The 20,266-nt window shown below is 28.6% G+C and overlaps 2 protein-coding genes across 2 annotated transcripts in view; one reads left to right on the top strand and one right to left on the bottom strand.

The window, feature by feature from the left end:
- LOC119681854 (peroxidase-like) overlaps nt 1-20,266 on the top strand; it is a 72,785-nt gene that overhangs the window by 36,540 nt on the left and 15,979 nt on the right. Inside the window, exons 2-3 of the mRNA XM_038095146.1 lie at nt 7,296-7,472; nt 19,909-19,988. Coding sequence (XP_037951074.1) covers nt 7,296-7,472; nt 19,909-19,988 — 257 coding nt within the window. The remainder of the gene's footprint in view (nt 1-7,295; nt 7,473-19,908; nt 19,989-20,266) is intronic.
- LOC119681855 lies at nt 16,127-18,708 on the bottom strand (the record flags this gene model as incomplete). The annotated part of the gene is made up of 5 exons (XM_038095147.1): nt 16,127-16,339; nt 16,408-16,537; nt 17,062-17,373; nt 18,321-18,512; nt 18,664-18,708. Coding segments are annotated over 5 exons (765 nt in total), but the record flags the coding sequence as incomplete, so codon positions are not given.

Below are 20,266 nucleotides of genomic sequence, written 5' to 3'. Positions count from 1 at the left end.
AATCTCAAGTGATCGAATTATGTTCACAGAGCTCTTTCTTAAACTAGTTCAATGTCATAAAAATATTCAAGAATGCATTAATTAAGAAACCAAATTGTTACAAGTACATAGAGTATTGGAATATTAATATACAAGAATTGAAAACTGTGTATATACCATATATAAAAAATACTTTCAATTTTTTGTTATTACTATTTTATATTCATTTTATTATTATTTATTTTGTTGTTCTTTTTCGTTTTTTTTTTTAATGAACCATTGAACACGCGTACAAATGAATATGGGTACATTCACATTTTTTTTTTTTTTGAAAGACACTATCTCAAATTGACCTCTAGAACTCAAGAAAATAAAAATCAACATGTGTGTGCCAATAAATCAATATCTTTTGAAAAGTAATCTAGTGTGAATATAGAAATATGTAGATTATGTGACAGAAATTTCAAGCAAGTTTGAGTAAGTTGACTGACTTCTATATTGGCATTTGTGTTTTATGAACTTATTAAGAGCACAGAAGGATATTGTTATATGAGTTCGAAATGCACAAAAAAAAATAATATTTTTAAAGATTTAATTTATTTTTAATAATTATACATATACATACAGATTCATATAAATATATTGTATATATAATTTATGATATTTTGTTGAAGTCTGTGATGAAATCTGTCTAAACTGATTTGACAAGCTTTGAAGTTTTTCGCATTTTCAATTATTTTGTATTTAAAATTAACTTTGGCTTTTGGCAGTTGAGTACGCCTCCAAAGCAGATAAATGCAGTTGAATTTCGGCACTGCACGCAATAAACTCGTTAAAAATAAAAAAATTTAAGAATTAAAAAGTGGGCGTTCTTGTTAAGTTTAATAGTGAAATCAAGCTAAGAATCTAATACAATATAAGTAGAATGCGGATCAGCCATAAAACATATTTTGTTTAAATACTTATCAACTGGTAGGCAATATAATAATAACCACTCCTTGACCACTTATATTCTACCAAAATGGTCATAAAAATTAACCCATTCGTTTGTGCAACTAATTGACAAATCGTTCAGTAACTTAGATTTAAACAAAAAAAAAATAAATAAATGAATATATAAGTAAATAAAATAAAAAAAATTGAAAGCTTAAAGGCCAATGCGTTACTGCATAAAATTCGCAAATGTTTATATACATGAAATTGTATATACAATAATGACACCTTCATGGGACATGGCAGCTTCAATGACCAAAAAAGTAAGTACGGCATTGGCAGCAGCAACTGCTGCAATCGCAGCTTCGACTTGAGTTCGATTTTGTGAAAGGTGCTGTGCGTGCTTTAAGCTGATTGCTCAGTTGCAATATGCAAATGTGCCGTAATTTCAGCAATTTACATTAATTTATTCTTTAAAAATAGTTTTAAATATTTTTGTTTCATTTTACATACTTTTCAAGTTATTTTGTCAGTTTTTAATAAAAATGTTCCAGATTTATACTTACGCAAGTTTTAAATAGACCGTTGGTTTATTCGACTAACTACCACAGTGACCTAACATCAGCTACATTTTAGTAAGATAATAAATATATCTCTGCTCTCTGTGTGTAAGGAACGACTTCATAAAAATATATTGTAATTATACTTTCTCAATTAAAAATATACTCCAGGGTCTAAGTAAGTCAGTCAATTTGATTAACTGCCACACTACATTACTAAACTAACCTATATTGTTGTGAAATGTCCCAGATTCATACTTTTAAAATATAAATTGATCGGTGGTTCTAAGTTAGTTTGTTATGATAACAGACAACCACACTAACTGAACCTAACCCATATTTCTGAAAAGAAGATGAATCCTTGCTTTGTGCTATAGATCTGATGAAATGGGTTTCATAAAAATATTTAAAACAGCATCATTTATAAATAAATGATAGTAAGTGAATATTCTGAACTGTCAACATTTGATTAGCTGTGACTTGTCTTTTAATATAAAATAAATTTATACAGGTTCAATAAACCAACATTATGTAAAGAACAAATATTTAATTCTGATTTAAATTAGATAAAAGTAATCCAAAATTACAGAGAATGCTAAAAAGAAATGTATGCAGAAAGAATTTACAATCCAGCAAACATTTAATCATAGATAATTAAATGTACATGATATATATATTATATACATGTCATATAATTAAATGGTAGTTTTTAACGGATAGTATTTAAAGACCATTTTCAATCAACGAAACACCGCGTAAGTTCAAAAAGTTCTTCAAAAAAAAAAATCTATGTGTCGAAGTTGTCGAAGAGGAGAACCTCAAATATCGGCTATAAAATATCAAATTTTAACAAAACTTCTCTGCATTTGGTGCACTCTTATAAAAAATCAAAAAAACTAGAGAGCTAAGAATTCAAATATAAAAGCAATCGAATCCACGATAGTGAAATCAAGGATTGTGCTGAAATGTCGTGTTTCATTGATGAACAGCGCAAGGTCTCTCTTTGTTGTGTTAATTGATTTAGTAATATTGGAGGAAAAGCACTTAAAGACGACATGGCCGAAAGATGTTAAGGAATATTAAAGAAAAAATAGTAGAAGACAAGATGACCTGAAGAAACTCTCAAATGCACATAAATGACGCCGATACCTCGGTACAATGTTTAAGAACATTAACGAGTTCAACAACGCGATAATTAATGTATAGAGCAAAGAATGTGAGATTACTATGACCTTACAGCCTAGGTTAGACAGAACTGGAATTAGAACGCTTTTCGTGGTTTACTATATCAGCAATAACTACACTTACCAATATTTCAAGGGTGGCATAAACCGACAAGTAAATTATGTAGGTGTTTTCTTAATGAAGATGAGATGGAATTTATCAATAACTACTATTTTTTTTTTTTTTTGGTAGTTTTTTTGAGTTTCTTAGTGTTTTGGATTGATTGTGTATTAATTAGTGAATTGTACGTTAACTTAAACCTACTCAGTAAATATATGTTTTTACTTTTGTGTATATATTTTTTTGCTAAATTTTTTTCTTTATAAATGCGACATGCTTTTTGCTCTCGCACCTCCATCTAAAATTCAGGCCAATACCTGCATTCATAAATTTACGTTCGACTGTCAATAGATTCTCCACATACCCACACATTTCCTCTAAAAACTCATTATATCTAATGAATTTTCATTTTCCTCTGCGAAGCGGTAGCAATTTAGCAGTTTAGCAATTTATCGAGTTATTGCCAATATTTTCTCGAAACTGCAGTTAAATATTTATTTCTCACTTGAGTGTTAATAACTTCATGATGCAGTTGTCAATCACTGGTTTGCAAATAAATAAATAAGTAGTACATATTTATATTTAAGACACAAAAGTGGATACCACGCTATTTGCTGAATAATTCTGTAAAAAATAAATAATAAATATCATTTCTTTTTAATGTTTAACTATTTATTCATTTATACTTTTATTTGCTATGTCATTAGACTATTTAGTCAACTCATGTAAATTTCTATCCATTTGGACTTTTCTTTTAAGATTAAACTTGAAGTTTTTTTGAAAAATATTGCCAAGTAAAATCATTTCCTTATAGCAATTGTGGAAAATCGTAATATATATGTGAAATTATAAGCAAAAAAAAAAGTAAAAGATATTATATATAATAAAAAGGTGATGTTTATTTTAGTTTTATACTTCATTTATGCTCTTAACAGTTTCAAATAAAAAACAAAAACCTGATATCATCCTTACTAAGCAAAACATTATTTGAACTTTCATTACTGACACAGAAAGTCATGAAAAATGAAAACGATATATTTTCCAGATAAATTTGCGGTCGTGGTTAATGGGAAATCGTTTTATTAATGCTAGTTATAAATCTTTATATGAATTTGTTTTTTACCGGATTTAATGTCGTTACTTCGTTTATATTACGTTAAATATGATCAGATTTATTTGAATAAAAACACTAATTTTATTTTCTTTTTCTTATGTTATTTAAAGTAGTATAAACAAAAAAAAATCGACCTTTAACCCATTAACCTATATAACCTATTAAAAAAGCAATTCAATTAAGTAAACAAAGTCGATACCAATATTTATAATTATATGAATCTTATTAATATATATTAACATTGCATTTAATGTTAATATATATATAAATTTTATATGTGTTAAAAAGTATGAAACAAACACAACACAAAAAGTAAAATAAACAAAAAAAGACTTCTAGAGTCAAGGAACAAGGAATGAAGAATTTTAGAATATAATATAATTCTTCGCTTATAATAGACATAATAAATTCACGAATACGTCTTCAATTATCTAGAAAAACAAATTATTAGAAGGGGTACATCTTACAACCAAAAGCGCGGGGATAATTTATTTAATTTAACAGAACCAAAGGTGATCTACATGAAGACTGCATCACTTCGCCCTTAAAAACAACAACAAACGACATAGGTAAGACTGCACTTCAATAAATCCCTTTTTTCTTGATATGATATGCTTCAACTTACTATTATTTATCAAAGATTGGAATAAAAGCCACTCACACCTATATAATCGGTAAAATTTAAAATTAAGCTTCCGACTCGGCAGAGTAAAACATGTTTTAAACTCCGCAATTACGAGAAAATAAGTCCAGTATCTCTATTCGATTTTTCTTCAATCGAATGTGGTTTGGGCTCCTGAATTAAGAGATATTGTTAAATAACTCGTGATCTTATATTTTCTAGGTAAGTTTAGAAGACTCTTTTTGGAGGTAGCATAATATATGTCAAAGGTCGTAAGGTTCAAATAATAAAAATAATAGTGCAGAGCACGTGTTTAATGCCGTTGGTATAAAGGTGTAAAAAAGAATAACAGATAATAAATCAAATTAATTAAGTGTATGTTTAAATCATGTTATATGTAATAAACTACATACTTCCAGCTTCAGTGCCTATGCATGATATTAAAATCATTAAAGTTACTACAGAATTAAAAAGACTCTGAACAGAAAAAAAGAAATACTGAAAAGTTTTCCTCTTTTTATTATTCGTAGGATAATATATATATATATACGCGAACAAAATTATGTATTAAGACAAATATTAAATGATATTTTATAGATACAATTGAAATTAAATCAAATATATAATATTGCATTTTTCTCTCCACTGAAGTAATCAGATCGCCCAAGCCATACCCTTGCAAGTAAAAACTACAATAATTTAGTAATCTACTTATGAGCCCAATAATATTAGAGAGTTACGTACTAGTATAAGTTGTTGCATATAACTAGAATAACTACATTTAAGGTTCATTGGTAATAAGTCAAAAAATAAGTCAAAAAACTTAAATACAAAATATTTAGAAATAATCATTATTTTAAATTATATAATGTATTAATTTAATAAATTAATTAAAATCAAAAGACATAATCAATAAATTCATTTAATCACATTTTTAATTTTGTACGATAATGAACAAAACATCAATGATAAATAATTTTTCACTCTTTTAAAATAAATAATGTTTTTAATTTATTTTAAACATTGTCAAAAATGTCCAAATTTTTTTTATTCCTTAGCCTCGAGACTCTATGGAACCTAACATATTTTATTAACCATTCTACTTGAAGAATTTAATTTAAATATTAAAAATATTTTACCCAGACTTTTAAACTCATGGTTGTTAAGATTACAAGAAGTGCCGCGCTCAGCAAGACAATAAATACCTTATATCTATTCATATATTGTATTTTGAATGTATTTTTATTGTCAATGACCTAATAATTTTCCACAAATGAAAACAAATGATTTGGAGGTAATGGATGGGACTTATTATTAGTAAAATTCTGCTTGTATGCAAGAAATTTGATATGGTCGTGAAAATGGAGGTTCAATTTTAATTGATTATTTTTTGCAATTGAAAAATGTCAATTAAAAAAAAACATTTTAGGTTAGTACTTGAGTTAACCTTCTGCTTATTCCTTATTAGCAGACAAGTTCATTCCAAGCACAGATGAAATTACAAGTCTCCAAAAATTTGTTAAGTAATTTAAAATTAAAAGATAACTTTGGAAACAATATTAAGAGTTATTTTCTTCTCTTTGGATAGAATTTAAAAATGAAATAGATTTTTTCTATAAGTGAATTAGAAAAAATTTTAGATTCTCATTATCTTTCTTTAAGAGCTGACTTAGTGATGTCGCGGGCCACATAAATATTAGCCGTTGGCGGTATGAGGTCCGAGAATCATGTTTTGGACTGTCTACTCTTAGGTGGGACATCGAGTCTATAAGTAGCTTTCGTGAAATTAATCATAGACTTTCTCTTAAACTAAACAAAATTTTTGGCTAAGATTAAATTTATTTTTTTTTAATTGGTGAATAAAATAAATTAAGTAATTAAAGAGGTAAACTTACAATTACTGTGAATATTTCTTTTTGAAGTCAAACAACAATTGCCTTAAATTAATTAAATTTAATTTAACTTAATTTATATACTGACAAGATTAGATAAAAAAATTAAAAAATTAATAACATATTATTCATGGTTTAATGGTTGTCATATATATTCCAAAAGTGAAAGATCTAAAAAAGTAATTGAATTGACAAATAACATTTAAAAATAAAAGATACTACAAATTAACCAGCAGTTGCTGTTTAACCAAATTACATGGAAAACAAAAGAGAAAAAAAAATTAATGATAGTACATGATAGATACATAAAAATTTGACTTCACTCGATAAAAAAATACATAAAAATTTAGACATAAAAAAGCACGGGTAGCCAAAGTAGATACACTTTCACCTTCAACACCTTCGCATCTATTTTAATTGCGACTGATGGCAGAGGTACCTGCCTATCTGCGCAGTTAAATTGTAATTAGACTACTGTTATATACAAAATGCTTATACGTGAAAGAAATAAATAAATATAAAATATAAATATAAAATAAAAAAAAATTATATATGAAAAAACGTGAAGTGCAGCGGTAAATCACAAAAAGCAAAGATCAAAGTTTTTGCAGGTCAGAAAAGTTGTTAACTTTAAGTTAAGATTTAAGACCTAAAGCTGCGAAGACATGAAATATGGCAGCACCCGGCGAACGCCAAAATGCCACACAACATCAACAAATATATTAGCATTGATTTGTTGAAGTGATTAATGGCTTTTGATTTTATGGTGTATTTAATATATAATCATCCAATAGCGATCTTACTCGCTACTTAAAAATAATTTTTTTTTATGTATTATTTTCATCGAATATCTATATAAATATGTAAGAATTGAAATAATTTATTTATTATCATTTCCTTATTTTTTGCAGAATATTATTATTCACATCAACTGCTTTACTACTCACGCCGAGCTGCGCAAATGCACAGTTTCATCATTTTGGTGAACAGGTGAACACCCATTTGGGTTCGGAATGTGCACTTTTACTGGCCGGTCCTGGTCGTTCGTCGGTCTACGACTACAATGTGAATCTGTTCCGTGGTGGAGTGTAAGTAATCGTTTATTTTATAGCACTTACATTTTTTTATAGTAAACACTAAATTTTATTAATTAGTTAATTGACTTTATTCTCAGCCTTTGAGATTGTTCAAATAGGTGTTGAAAACATTTTTCGCTGATAGTAAAACATGTAGTTTTTATATGGCAACACTTTCAACATTCAGTTTTATTTTAATAGCAATTTTTGTTGCTTCAATTAACTCTTAACTAAGCTAATTTTAAGTCGCGCTTACATTTAATCTAAAGTTGTTGAAAGCTGAACGATTTAGGTAAAATTGCTACCTCTAAAAGAAAACCATGTATCTTAAGAGTTGATCGCATCAAAATTTAGCGGAGTCGCGGGTATAACTGGCGTCCAGGGCAAAATTGACTTTGGCGCCTCCCATAAACCATATATACATAAATATACCATACAGGTTATGCACCTCTTGAAGTTCATTCGGCACATTCTATAGTTGTTGCTTAAGGCGCAATATATGCCAATCCGGAACTTGTTACAAATTTAATTAATTTTATAGTTTTTATTTAATTGTTTTTGTAGTCAATACTTAAAATTAAAGGAAACAATTCAGTCGTTGTTAGAAAATTATTAATATAATTTTTAATAATTCCGTTCATATTTTTAGTTGACCTATTTGATACTTAATTAAATTTTTTTTAAGGTTTCTCATGTTCAATTAATACTAAAATTTTCATTGCATTATAAATGAGAATCATTATAAATGTTGAGTATTTTAAGTATGATGTTGTAATATATGCTGCACTTAGCCCTTAGCAAAAATTACATAATAATATTAATAATATTTTTATAGATCTTTTAAGCTGAATACCGCATTTTGAAGAAAAATATTTTTATGTTCAACTTCAAAACGTTAATTTATTATGTTAAGGTATATCGACGCTATCAACACTATCATCATAAATTATTCTTATGAATTTGAATAGTTTTGTTTATAATAAATAAAAAATGGTATTTAAATAACTACTACTACTACCACTACTACTCCTATTAGTATAATATATGTAACCACAATCATTAATTATATTGATGTAATAATTAAAACTATATAAAATTGCAGTGTAATATAGGATGTATATAATGGATTATTATCAAATAAAAAGTTCTGTAATTGAAATAGTTGTAATACTATAATCCCACTGCAGCTAAATTAACTTATATTAATCAAATTAAGTTTTTGTCGTTTCCATTAGCTTAAGTTAATTTATGCATGTGAAAGAGGTTTTTTGTATCAGAAAGTTTTGTAATAGTTTTAGAAGAGCTATTGTCTGGTTACATTTCAGTTGATATCCAATTAAAGTGAATGATTTTTATTAAATGATATATGATATTGTATAATGAACTTATTTATATATTTTTATATCTCACTTATATATTTTATTTATAAATAAAAAATAAAACATTTTAAAAAATTCTTACCTCTATGAAGGCAATGGGAACATACGAGTACCATATCCCATCTATCACTAAATTTGAAGATTATTAATGATTGGTTTCAGTGGCTGCACATACCTTTCCGCGTCATATAATTATCCATTATTTGTTGTATTAATAAGACATTTTTCGTAAGAAATCTAGCTTGATGTTAACAGATTCATCAGATGTCTTGTTTTTACCAACAATCAATTCTACAAACTATAGAGGAAGTACATTCTATGGTGGTACATGTTCGTTCTGGTAGTCAAAATTGAGTAATCGCGGGGAAAATGTTAGAATATAACTCATAAGTAGATAGAAACGATTGTGAATTTTTATTGTGGATAATATATATAAATAATAATGAGGATTAAAATGGTTTTAGTTTTTGACAATTTAGTTCTTTATATGTAGCTTCTTGATACAAAAACAGTCAATCTCGAAACTATTTAGCAAATTCAGCTGAAATTAGCTGACTAAACTAGCATTTATAGGTATATATTTAATTCCCTTCGAAAGATTGCATCAAAATCTTTAAAAGTAATCAAGGTATTTTTATTTGTCAGTACTATCCAAATATTTCTACATTTAACATACTTATAAAATGCAGTTTTTTGCTTCATTTTAAAATTAAGAAAAAAAAATTTAACCTAAATTCTCACTTTTGCTTTTAAAGTTAATTATTTTAAAAACTTAAACTTTTTCAGCTTTTGCAGTAATTGTCACATTTAATGCATGAACTAAATTGATTAAACTAAATCTCAATTCAATCCAAGGATACTAATTGCTCACTAATTATGTTCATTTTCTGGTGAACATAATAAAGCCTAACAATTAATTCACAGTTAGGCTAATTGAAAATTCGTTCTACGTTCATTGTATAAGGCAATTCTTAATTGTAAATTAAGTGATTTTCAACTGAATGGATTATAATATGAAGCCAAAAGTTTTGTTTTTATATTGATGGCATTATTGAACTTTCAAAAAGAGTTTGGCTAAGAGGCCTTCGAAAATTTCTGAAAAGATCTTAATTAAATTATAAGTACCAAATTGAATTATTCTTAAGGCAAATCATTATGGACGATGAAAAATGGATTAATTCTTATAATATCCACAAATCGATTACTCTCTACAAATGACTACCAAGTCTGTATTAAAGGGAAATAGAGTCATGTTAAGTGTTTAGTGGAATAGAAAGGGTATTGTCTATTACGAACTGCTTCACTATAGTGAACTGTTAATTATATTTTCTACTGGTGACGAGCACATTATTCACATCTATCACATATCTGATGACTCGGAACAAATTAACGGATATCGATTGAGAAATTTTAAGCAACTTTTGGGTATTTTAAATGTCAACAATGCTGAACTCTACAAAACTTTCTGCTATCTCTGCAGAGTCAAAATATTCTGTGTATTCTATCTCTACAAAACTCTTTTAATAGTTGAAAGTTAACTGACCGAAGAGCAGCTGAAAACCATTGAGCCAAAATTACGAATTTTTACACCGTTGGAATTATGAAACTATCCGAGAAATTAAAAGACAACATAAATGATAATGGTCAATATTTGTACTTATACTTGACTTTTTTACACAAATATAGCAAAAACCACGAATACTTTTGATTTCCCACTATAGTTCAAGCATGCTTAATTTATATCTAGATACTAGATAAATACAGATAAATATATTAAGGTAGTTACCGTTTTATAGATCTCTGTTTTAATCTAAAATAAGTTCTCCTCTCGTTGATGTGCCCATTAAATCTTAGCTTGATATTCTGCGTTATACTCACTTATTTTATAATGTTGGTACTAAGGAATTTGAAGTGAAGAGAATACTATGATTTATATTTGAATATTATTAAAATTTCATTTTTGATGTAATCGATTTTTCAATCTTTTTTATATAAATATTATATTTTTTATAAAATTTGATTTTAATCTAAGTTATGATGACAGTGACTATCTTACATTATCTGTCAAATTATATAAAATAGCTGTTAATTTTAGATTAAAATAACTAGAGTGTTTTAAATTAATCCCGAGTGTTATACATTTTACCCTAGATTGACCAATCAAAAGTGAAAATAGCGCTAAAAGTACATTAAAGTTCATGTCGATTAAAAAAAATGAGCCCCAATTTACCCCAGAGGTTTCGAATAGTAGTGAATTATAGCAACAAAAATTTATTTGTAATTAATTGTGTTTTTAGCTGACCATATACCTATTTCGTGTATTGCCAAATACCCATTTTCAGTGGTCTTGGAATTACTTTTTAATTAATTTAATTATTTAATTATTCGAGGAAATTTTTTGGATGTATAAATCTACACAAATAAAAAGTATTGAAATTTCTTATGCATTGTATATTGCATATGATAAATAATTTTTATTTAACTTACAAATTAAAATACTTGTAAAAATCATATTAAATTTAACAAAGTTTCATATTAATATTAATTTATATTTATTTTTAAAAATTTGAAAATTTATGTCTGCTTAAAAGTTAATTAGTATAGTTATTACTATAGTTATTACCATAGATAAATTAATACTACAAACGTGTTTTTGAATTTGGTTAGTTCAAGTAATTATTTGTTTTATCTCAAAACACTTATATTTAAAACTTTTTAAATGAATCTTTCTGGAATTTTAAGCCACAACATAATTTTTTTTAACTACTTAAAAAATGTTTTAACTAATAGTAATCATAATAATGATTGAGATTGTTTTCATTAGCCAGAATCATATGCAGATTCACAAGTCAAAGCCAAGTCGGACTCGTATTACGTGATTCAAAATACGTGAATCTTGTTAAGCAAATCGGAGATTTTCAGCCTCATAACTTTGGGTTCAACGTCAAAAACGATGCTGTAACAAACACCAAACAAGCTGTGAACACAAAAGTTAATAAATGCAAAAATTTATTTGTTCTACAAGAAGTTTGACGCGAACACACGCTCTCCATAATGTGCCACGGCATAACTCAGGCCCCGGACGTCGACCAGCGAATTACACAATTTACCGCCAATACTGCGGCTTGGTTTACGAGATAGTCTTCATGTGGTGCGACGCCGATGCAGCGTACCAAAATGCAAATCAGTTGCACATTTTATGCGCTCAGATGTGCATTGTTTGGATTGCCAGCGTTTTTTGTTGCTTCTACATGTAAAAATTGCTGATTTGTGGGTTTTCTTAAAAAGTTCGAAAAATGTTTATTTATTTTATGTTTGCTGTTTTCTCGATATTGGGAATGTCAAAACGCTTTACAATATGTAAACAAAGCTTTTGTCAAAATTGTGCCGCAGCAGTAAGTTTTATGTGAAGTTGAAAACCGTCAAGTGTTTTGACTTAGTTTTATTTTTTTTTTTATTTGCCGTGTTTTTCTCAAATGTCTGTCATTTGCTTGATGACTTGCAAATGTGGAGCATTTAAATGTCATTGCTGTTCTTAAAATTTCAGTTACTTTGGCCATCAGGTGGCAAAAAAAAAACTAATTTGCATTTAGTTTTTATTGCCTTATATAGTGCAGAATTTCGTTAAAACCTCTGCTCAAATTAGATACAAAAATAAACAAATCAGTTTTGACCTCCACACTCGAATGGCGCAAAAGATGCCAATCGTGAGGTTTTACTGGGCTGGCACAGTTAATTCTTCTTCTGTTTTACAAGTTCAGTATAAATTTAACAACAAACAAATAAATTATTTAATGAATTTAATTTTGCAATTATGATTAGGGGCCTTGGCTATTGCACTTTAAAGCAAAAATATTTAATAAAAATTCGTATTGATTTTAAAACCTTAAACCTTTAACTTTAAAGCCAATTAAATATTAAAAAATTCCCCGTTGCCTTTCATATACTAACGAATATGAAATACTTTTATCTATTATTTTAAGTAGCAATTTTTATCTGAATAATTAATATGAATTTTAAGTGAAATACTTTGTTTTCATATATAACTTACTTTCGTTGTCAAAATCTGAACGGGATTTACAGGATTTTCTGCTTTAAACTGAGTGCGAGTGTCTTTACTGCATTTTTATGTAAAGAGATATGCGTAAGACGAGTAGCTCTTGTGTTGCAAGTAAAACTGAATTTAAATAAAAAATTTAAAAAAAAATATCTAATATCTGCGTAGCAACATAAAATTAAATTTAAACTAACATTTTTCTATATGTTCCCCCACATATATTTCAGGTACATTTACATATCTTTATTGCTTATGCAAGATACATTTTCTGAGTGTGTATATTTTTTAAATGCCACCAAATAATGTTGTCACGTAAGGATAAATTTACTTCGCATACAAATTCCATTGCGTAGTTCAGTCTATTAAAATTATTCAAGTGAAAAAAACGAGATTGAGCCTATAAGCCAAATTCAATAGATATGATATATAAAACATTGTGAATATCAAAGTTTTGAATTTCGATAGTAAACACATTTAAGTTAGGTTAGTTTAATGTTACTAGTCATAAGTCTTATATAGACGTATTGCTTCACAGCAGTATCAGATATAGCTAAACAGCCTATTGGTATAATATAGGCTATCAATAATTTGTTACGAAGTGCTTAAAGTTTTATTCTTGACACCAAAAACGTTTTGCACAAACGATTTTTTAAAGCTCTCTGGGACCAGACTAGAGTGGTGTTTAAACCCAGAGCTTGTTATCTGTAGAACCAGATTTAAATGAGATTTAAACTCAGAATCTGTACTCTGTAGTTCCAGCAAACACGCATCATGCTATCAGAGAATTATTAATATATTTAAAAACACATACAAGCTTAGCTTAAGAATTCACTTGATTAAAAATTATATTATTGAATTTTAAAATATTTTCATTGCTATCACATTTCATATTGTAGTATTATAAAAACAATAAATAAGTCAACTGTTCTGAACTTTAAAGTTATTTTTAACATAAATCATATCCATAGGATTCAAAAAAATCAGTACCATCTATTCTAGTAAAGTACTATTCTACGTTTTCTATCTAAACATCAGCTTCGTTCGTGTATATTTTAACATATAAAATCTTCAATAAAGATTTTAATCGCAGTTTCTTTTAGCAGCTTTTCCGTGTCGACCCCTTAGCTGTTGGGGGGTAGACTATCAACATGTGTAATTTCGGTATTTTGTCCCCGACACACGTGGTGAGTTCAGCGCCTTCCCATCCGTTCAGCTTAGGTGCCGTTCCATGGATAAAATTAGCCGCATCCTCGTCTACGCAGTCAACCAGTATAAGTCCTGGTCGAAAGTGTATCCCGCTAAATCGTAGCTTGGTATCGCAGCCTTTATACATCTCCTCAATGAGAAGTTCCTCGATTTTACCTTGCTCCTCCCTAGAGAGAGTTGATTCCGGGTAAGATTTCGGAAGAATTGCTATTCTTAAGCTCTTGGCTACATTAGCGTAACTGCTGCCCGATATTATTTTTCTCGGTTATTTTGGTGCAGCCATTTGCGTACCATCCTTTGCTTGTGGAGGTTTCTCATTCCCTCTTCTTTTCTTAGCTGATTGAAGATCGATCGGACTAATTTCTTGGGCAGACCTCTTCTTAGAGTCTTGATTGCCCCTCGGCCGATTGAGCGCCTTTTCCTTGGCTGCCTCCGGTGCTAAGCCTTCTTTGAGATAGCGCAGCTTCTTTGCCCTCAGTACATTTTTCCGCTTTCCGTTTTGGAAAGGCTGCCTGGCGATCGGTATGTTGGATATCAGGCTCCGACCGATTTACCAGTTTATTTGCAGTGTGTGCTCCTGCTGGTTTTTTTATATTGCTATTATTGTTATTTGAATTATGTTCCATTAAATTCCCACGAGTGTGGGGGAAAGGAGATCCGCCGTGTCATAGCCCCCGATAACACGGTAAGCCCACAGTTACTCAATGAGGCGGGCAGGTATCATTGAGGTGCGACGCTAAAATACAGTCTGTTTCCCCCGACTGCAAACAAGTCCGATGAACACGTGCAAATTCCGGATTGGGGAGGAAAATGGAGGCGGAGAGGGATATATATAATATATTTGTTACCGTATTTTAATTCTCATTTGGTTAAGTTGTACTCCTAAGACTTTCCACATTTGTACAAATTACCACTTATTGTTCATATCGAAGAAGTTCTGTATTGTTTTAATATTTAACTGTTAATAGTAATATTTAGTAATATTCTTTAATTTGTTTTGTTTTCTTAAATATTTCACAACTTAATTTGAGCATGTAATATAACACCAAATGAAGCATTTCCATACTTGTAATAACGAAGTTAAATCATATCACTTACAACATTTAATTAAATCACCTGAAACATTCAATTTAGCAACAATTCACATTCGTGCAGAGAAGAAACCAAACGAGATTGGCTTTAAGTTGTCTGCACTGAAGCCAAAAAGGTTTTTTCGATCGAATTAAATGAAAAATTTCCTAAAATGTAAGATTGTTGCAACTCGCAAAACGCGTCGCGTGTTAAGGCCATCATCTAAACCACGTGACGATATACTCACTAGTCCGGAGTCCGGGGTCCGGGGTCCGGACGGGTACATATGTGTACAAACGTAAATTGATAATAATTGTAATATTAAGTAATTACAATAAAAACTGGTGCATTTTTGCGTAGACAACAAATTTTGCTGTTAACTAAACGGAGCTGAACTCCGTCCAATAAAAAAATGAAAAAAAGACTTGTCCGATCGTGTAGACAATTGCAGATACCAAGTTATTCAAAAATGTCGTAAATCAAACTCTATTTGTGCAATTTCTTTGTACAAGACAAACTCGTTGGAAGCACTTTTTGTTCAATCCCGAAAGCTTTTGTGGTCCAGTTTCGACTGGTCAATGCTGGAATTTCTAATACGAAATCAAAACCATTTAAAGGAAAAAACTTGCACCATTTTTTTAAGTTCAATGTGCGGATTACAATGCAATAGAAATGACGTTCGAATGTGCAATGACAGGTGTTATTGTTGTTAGCCGGCTAATGCCCCAGTGATGATAATGCACTACAGCTGATAACAATCTCAAATCGCACGAGTTGGCTGAGAAATTGTTAGAAAGTTTGTTGGCAACTAAAGAAAGTATGAGAAACTGAGTTTTTCTATAAAAAGAACTTAATTATTGTATATAAAATTATAAGTCAATAACATATAATAATAGTTATTAAATGTACAATAAATTTTTTGCAATAAATATTTATTTTCATTTAGCTTGTGACATACATATCATACACAACAATATACAGTATTTAACAAATTTATTTGTTAAATAAAATTAAAAACTAAATTAAATTAAAAACAAATTTATATTAATTACATTATTAACAATATCAGTTTATTATCCTTTAATCATATTCAGCTCCAATCGTTAGACTTACTTGACCCGGTTGTACAAATGTTTGATGATACCATTTATTGGTATCCAGCACAACTAGTTTGTTGATATGTAATGAAATCACATTTCCAACAAATATATATTTATTTACAAAATATACTTACTTATGTCCCCCTTATTAACTACTACATCCATTTGTTTGCACTTAAAATAACATTCTGGAGGCGGTGCTAATACCCAACGTTTGCTACCGCTCAGTTGCGCTTGCCAGGATGGCAGATGTACATTATCTATCTAAAATTCAAAAAAAATTACAATAAATTAGTAATAATACATACATTAATTTTAATATACATTAACATTAATATTACATATTAGAACGAACGAATGAACCACAGCTATAAATAACTTAATTAAATATTATTGTTTTGCGAATTTTAACTTTAGATTTAAGTCTGTAAAAATTCTACTCTTAGTCCATGCTTATAACTAGGAATTCATAATAATTTCATATAAAGCTCCTGTGAAATAGCCTCCATAATCGTGTGATCTCACAACTCTGTATTATTTTCTAAGGGTACATGTGAACTTACTGTTCCGCACAGGTTAATAGAGACCTTTGATCACTTCAAAATGATCACTTGCAAAGTTATAGTCTCAGCTCGTTGAAAACTGGCTTTTCGTTCGATCCAATTATAGTTCATATATTAATAGCATATAATATTATTTTTAATAAAGACACTTTCAGTTAATTTGACAAGTTTCTAGACACATATTTACGAATGTATATGTTTATTATAAATTAATAATTAACTTACATGCATATGCGCTCCGAGTCCACTAGTTCCTATAAAAAACCAATCAACGGCATTGTTTTCTGAAGCAGCAGGCAAGAAATATGGACGTCCATAATGTTTCCGGAATTCTTCAGCTGTATCAGGATTGCAATTACTCCAACCAAAATACCAGGGGGTAGTACCCCTTTGTAATGCAACTCGTTCCTCCGACATATCCAATGCTTGTAGAATATTTTTAAAACCAGTCTTATATGGCAAAAATTGGCAATCTAATATTTTTTGTTTACGCTTGGAATTTTGATAGACATCACGAAAATACCAATAATCAAATTTCTGGAAAAATAAAAGCAATCTACAGAAACTATCTGTATAAGATCTCAAAAAAATATTTTAAAATTTGATCAATTTATGTCTACTGCTCTTTGCGTTCCATTGTGTCATGAAGGATCAAAAATGAACTTGTGATTAGCAATAATATAACAGAATATAAAAGGAACACATTTTTGAGTATAATCAAAATTAAAAGGATTTGAAAAATCTGTAGAAATTTAGCGTTTTTCTCAAAGCTTCAATAGATCAAAGTGTTTCAGTAATGTAACATTGATTAACGGGATTATGACAAATCAAAAATTAACTACATTAGGTATTAAGTGTATAGAAACTAATATATTAGGTATTAGAAACTAATGCTCTGTATGAAGTAAAAACTATGGAGAACGGTGGTTTCAAATGTGCAAATTAATTTGATAAAATTAATCAAGCTACCTAAGTGGTATTCATTTATTAAAGTGGATACCAAGTAAACTGTATGAGAAATCTCTAGCGTACTATATAAGAGCGAACTAGGATAATATAAATGTTTTATGGATAATAATTCCAAAGCTTCAAAAATTTTATATACTCATTTTATTCAAATTTATTGGTCCATACATAATTATTATATTATTAATTTGAGATGTTTAGTAATAGTTTTGTTTCGATTTAATAAAATGTTGAATAAGGTATGGTATATATACTATATATTATATAGTATATAATATATACTTTAATAAAAAAAGTTTTTTTTTGTTTGTTCAAACTATGTTAAGGCAATTCAATTCATTCAGACTTGGGAGATAGTTTTATGCAATTTGTATTATTTTGATTTTAGTATTGATAATTTATTTACATTACGCAAGATAAACCAAGAATATGAGAAATAAGATTATTTCATGCATATATATGCAATACATGTTAATATTCATATATATAATATAGTTTTTTCAAAACAATTTACTCACAGTTAGTGCGGTCCAGTTTTGTGTAGCGTCTTCCACAATGACAGGAGTGGCGGAATATGCGTACTGACTCTCAAACTCATTACTGGTGATAGTACGCACTCTTGCCACTTTGGAGATATTCTCACAGAAATCGCACTTTTCAGCCGGCCGAAAAGCGTAGCGCAATTGACGGGGCAAATCTAAAAGGCAGCGCTACAAATTTTTTTAAAATATTAAAATTTAGAAAATACGCGATTCGCTTTATATTTTAATAAAATTAATTAAAAACTAATTATAAAGAAAATTATTTATTTTTTCCATCTTTCTTATTTATTAAATTTTATTTAATTAAATCGCATATTACCTTCGTTTGCAATTCACTATAGTAAAAATTAATTGAATAAAATATTAGACAAATTATTATTAATATTTTTATTATTTTTTTACTTTTACTATTGTAATTTTTCTGATTATTTTTCAAAAAATTTTCCACGCTTTTCACTTGTAATTCACAGATTCTTTCACTCTTGCATTTTTCAATGACTTTTTGCAACTGTTGCTTTGCCGAGGTTATGCCCTCATTTTCCATTTTCTTGGCAATTCTTACTTGCACTGGTACACGACTAGTCTCTTATGGGTCTCCAAAGTAACTGCTTCATCGTACGGTTGCGAGCTAAGTACTTAGCTGCGCTTGTTGCGATTTCCTTTAGATTGCCAGCTTTTATACTTCATCCTGTGAATTGTTAATAATTTGATTATCGGCGTGTAGTCAAGCTTTGACGCAAATCTTATTATGTGGGCGCACATTTCCGCCAAGAACATACCAATTTGGAGTGGCATTGTTCGTGTGGTCACATGTGATAAGCGCAAAATTGATTGCTATCCATAGAAAAATTGCTTCAAGCGCTTAATAAAATTATATTTTTAACATGTATCTTCTTTTGTGCACAAGTGTTTCACTGGAAAGTTGTCATAAAAATAGAAAGTGAAATTTGTTGCTATTGAAATGTATGGAAGCACTTATTTTCATGGCACAAAATTAATTTGAAATTTAATTTTTGTAGTTTAAGCTATTTCAGTAAAGTTATATTATGGAACTATTTCAGTTTCATAATATATTTTTAGTCCCAAACTTTTAATTTTGGAACTAAAAATTATAAAATAAAATTTAAATGGAGATTTCATATTATTGTCATTAGCAGGAACAACGATTATAAATTATATTATATGCACATTATTATTATTATAATTATATTATTAATATATTTCTGAGTATAAAGGATTTAAGGCTGCTAAATTTTATATAATATATATCGTGTGAAATCATACATCAATAATATAATAATATATTAATATTACATTGAGGTAGACAGGTTTCGAACAGTAGTGAATTACAACAACAAAGTGCTTATTATTTTAATTAATTACATTTTTGGCTGACCATACAGTTGTTTCGAGTAAAATCGTTGAAACTGTCTACGATTAAATTGTCATTATAACTGATTTTCATCAAGTTTAATATTTAAATTGAAAGTAATCATTCAAAAAAACTATTTTATAGATAAATATAAATCAAGCATTAAAATTATATATATTTTTTTACTTTCAGGAGGCCATATACAGGAGATAATACTTGTATTACTTACGATGCAGTAAATGCAGCCTATCTAGATGCGAGAAAAAGAATTCGTAAGTATGCCTTTGAACCTTTCTGAAAAATATTTAAAAAAAGAAATAATGATACATATCGACATGTGAATAGTACTAACTCTTCAGCAAAGTCAAAGATACTTTTTTATGAAATCACATTGAAACTTTAATACTAAAATACTATTGTTTAATAAATTTTTGAAGTCAAAATCTGCTATATTACATATAATATTTCATGTTATATAATATTATATAATATATATAATAATATATATATTATGTATAGTATTGTATACTATGTAGACTATGAATATTGC

This window comes from Teleopsis dalmanni, chromosome 2, assembly GCF_002237135.1.
Source record: "Teleopsis dalmanni isolate 2A chromosome 2, ASM223713v2, whole genome shotgun sequence".
Lineage (NCBI taxonomy): Eukaryota > Metazoa > Arthropoda > Insecta > Diptera > Diopsidae > Teleopsis > Teleopsis dalmanni.
Note: the sequence above shows the minus strand (reverse complement) of the source record. Positions and strands in the feature narration are given on the sequence as shown.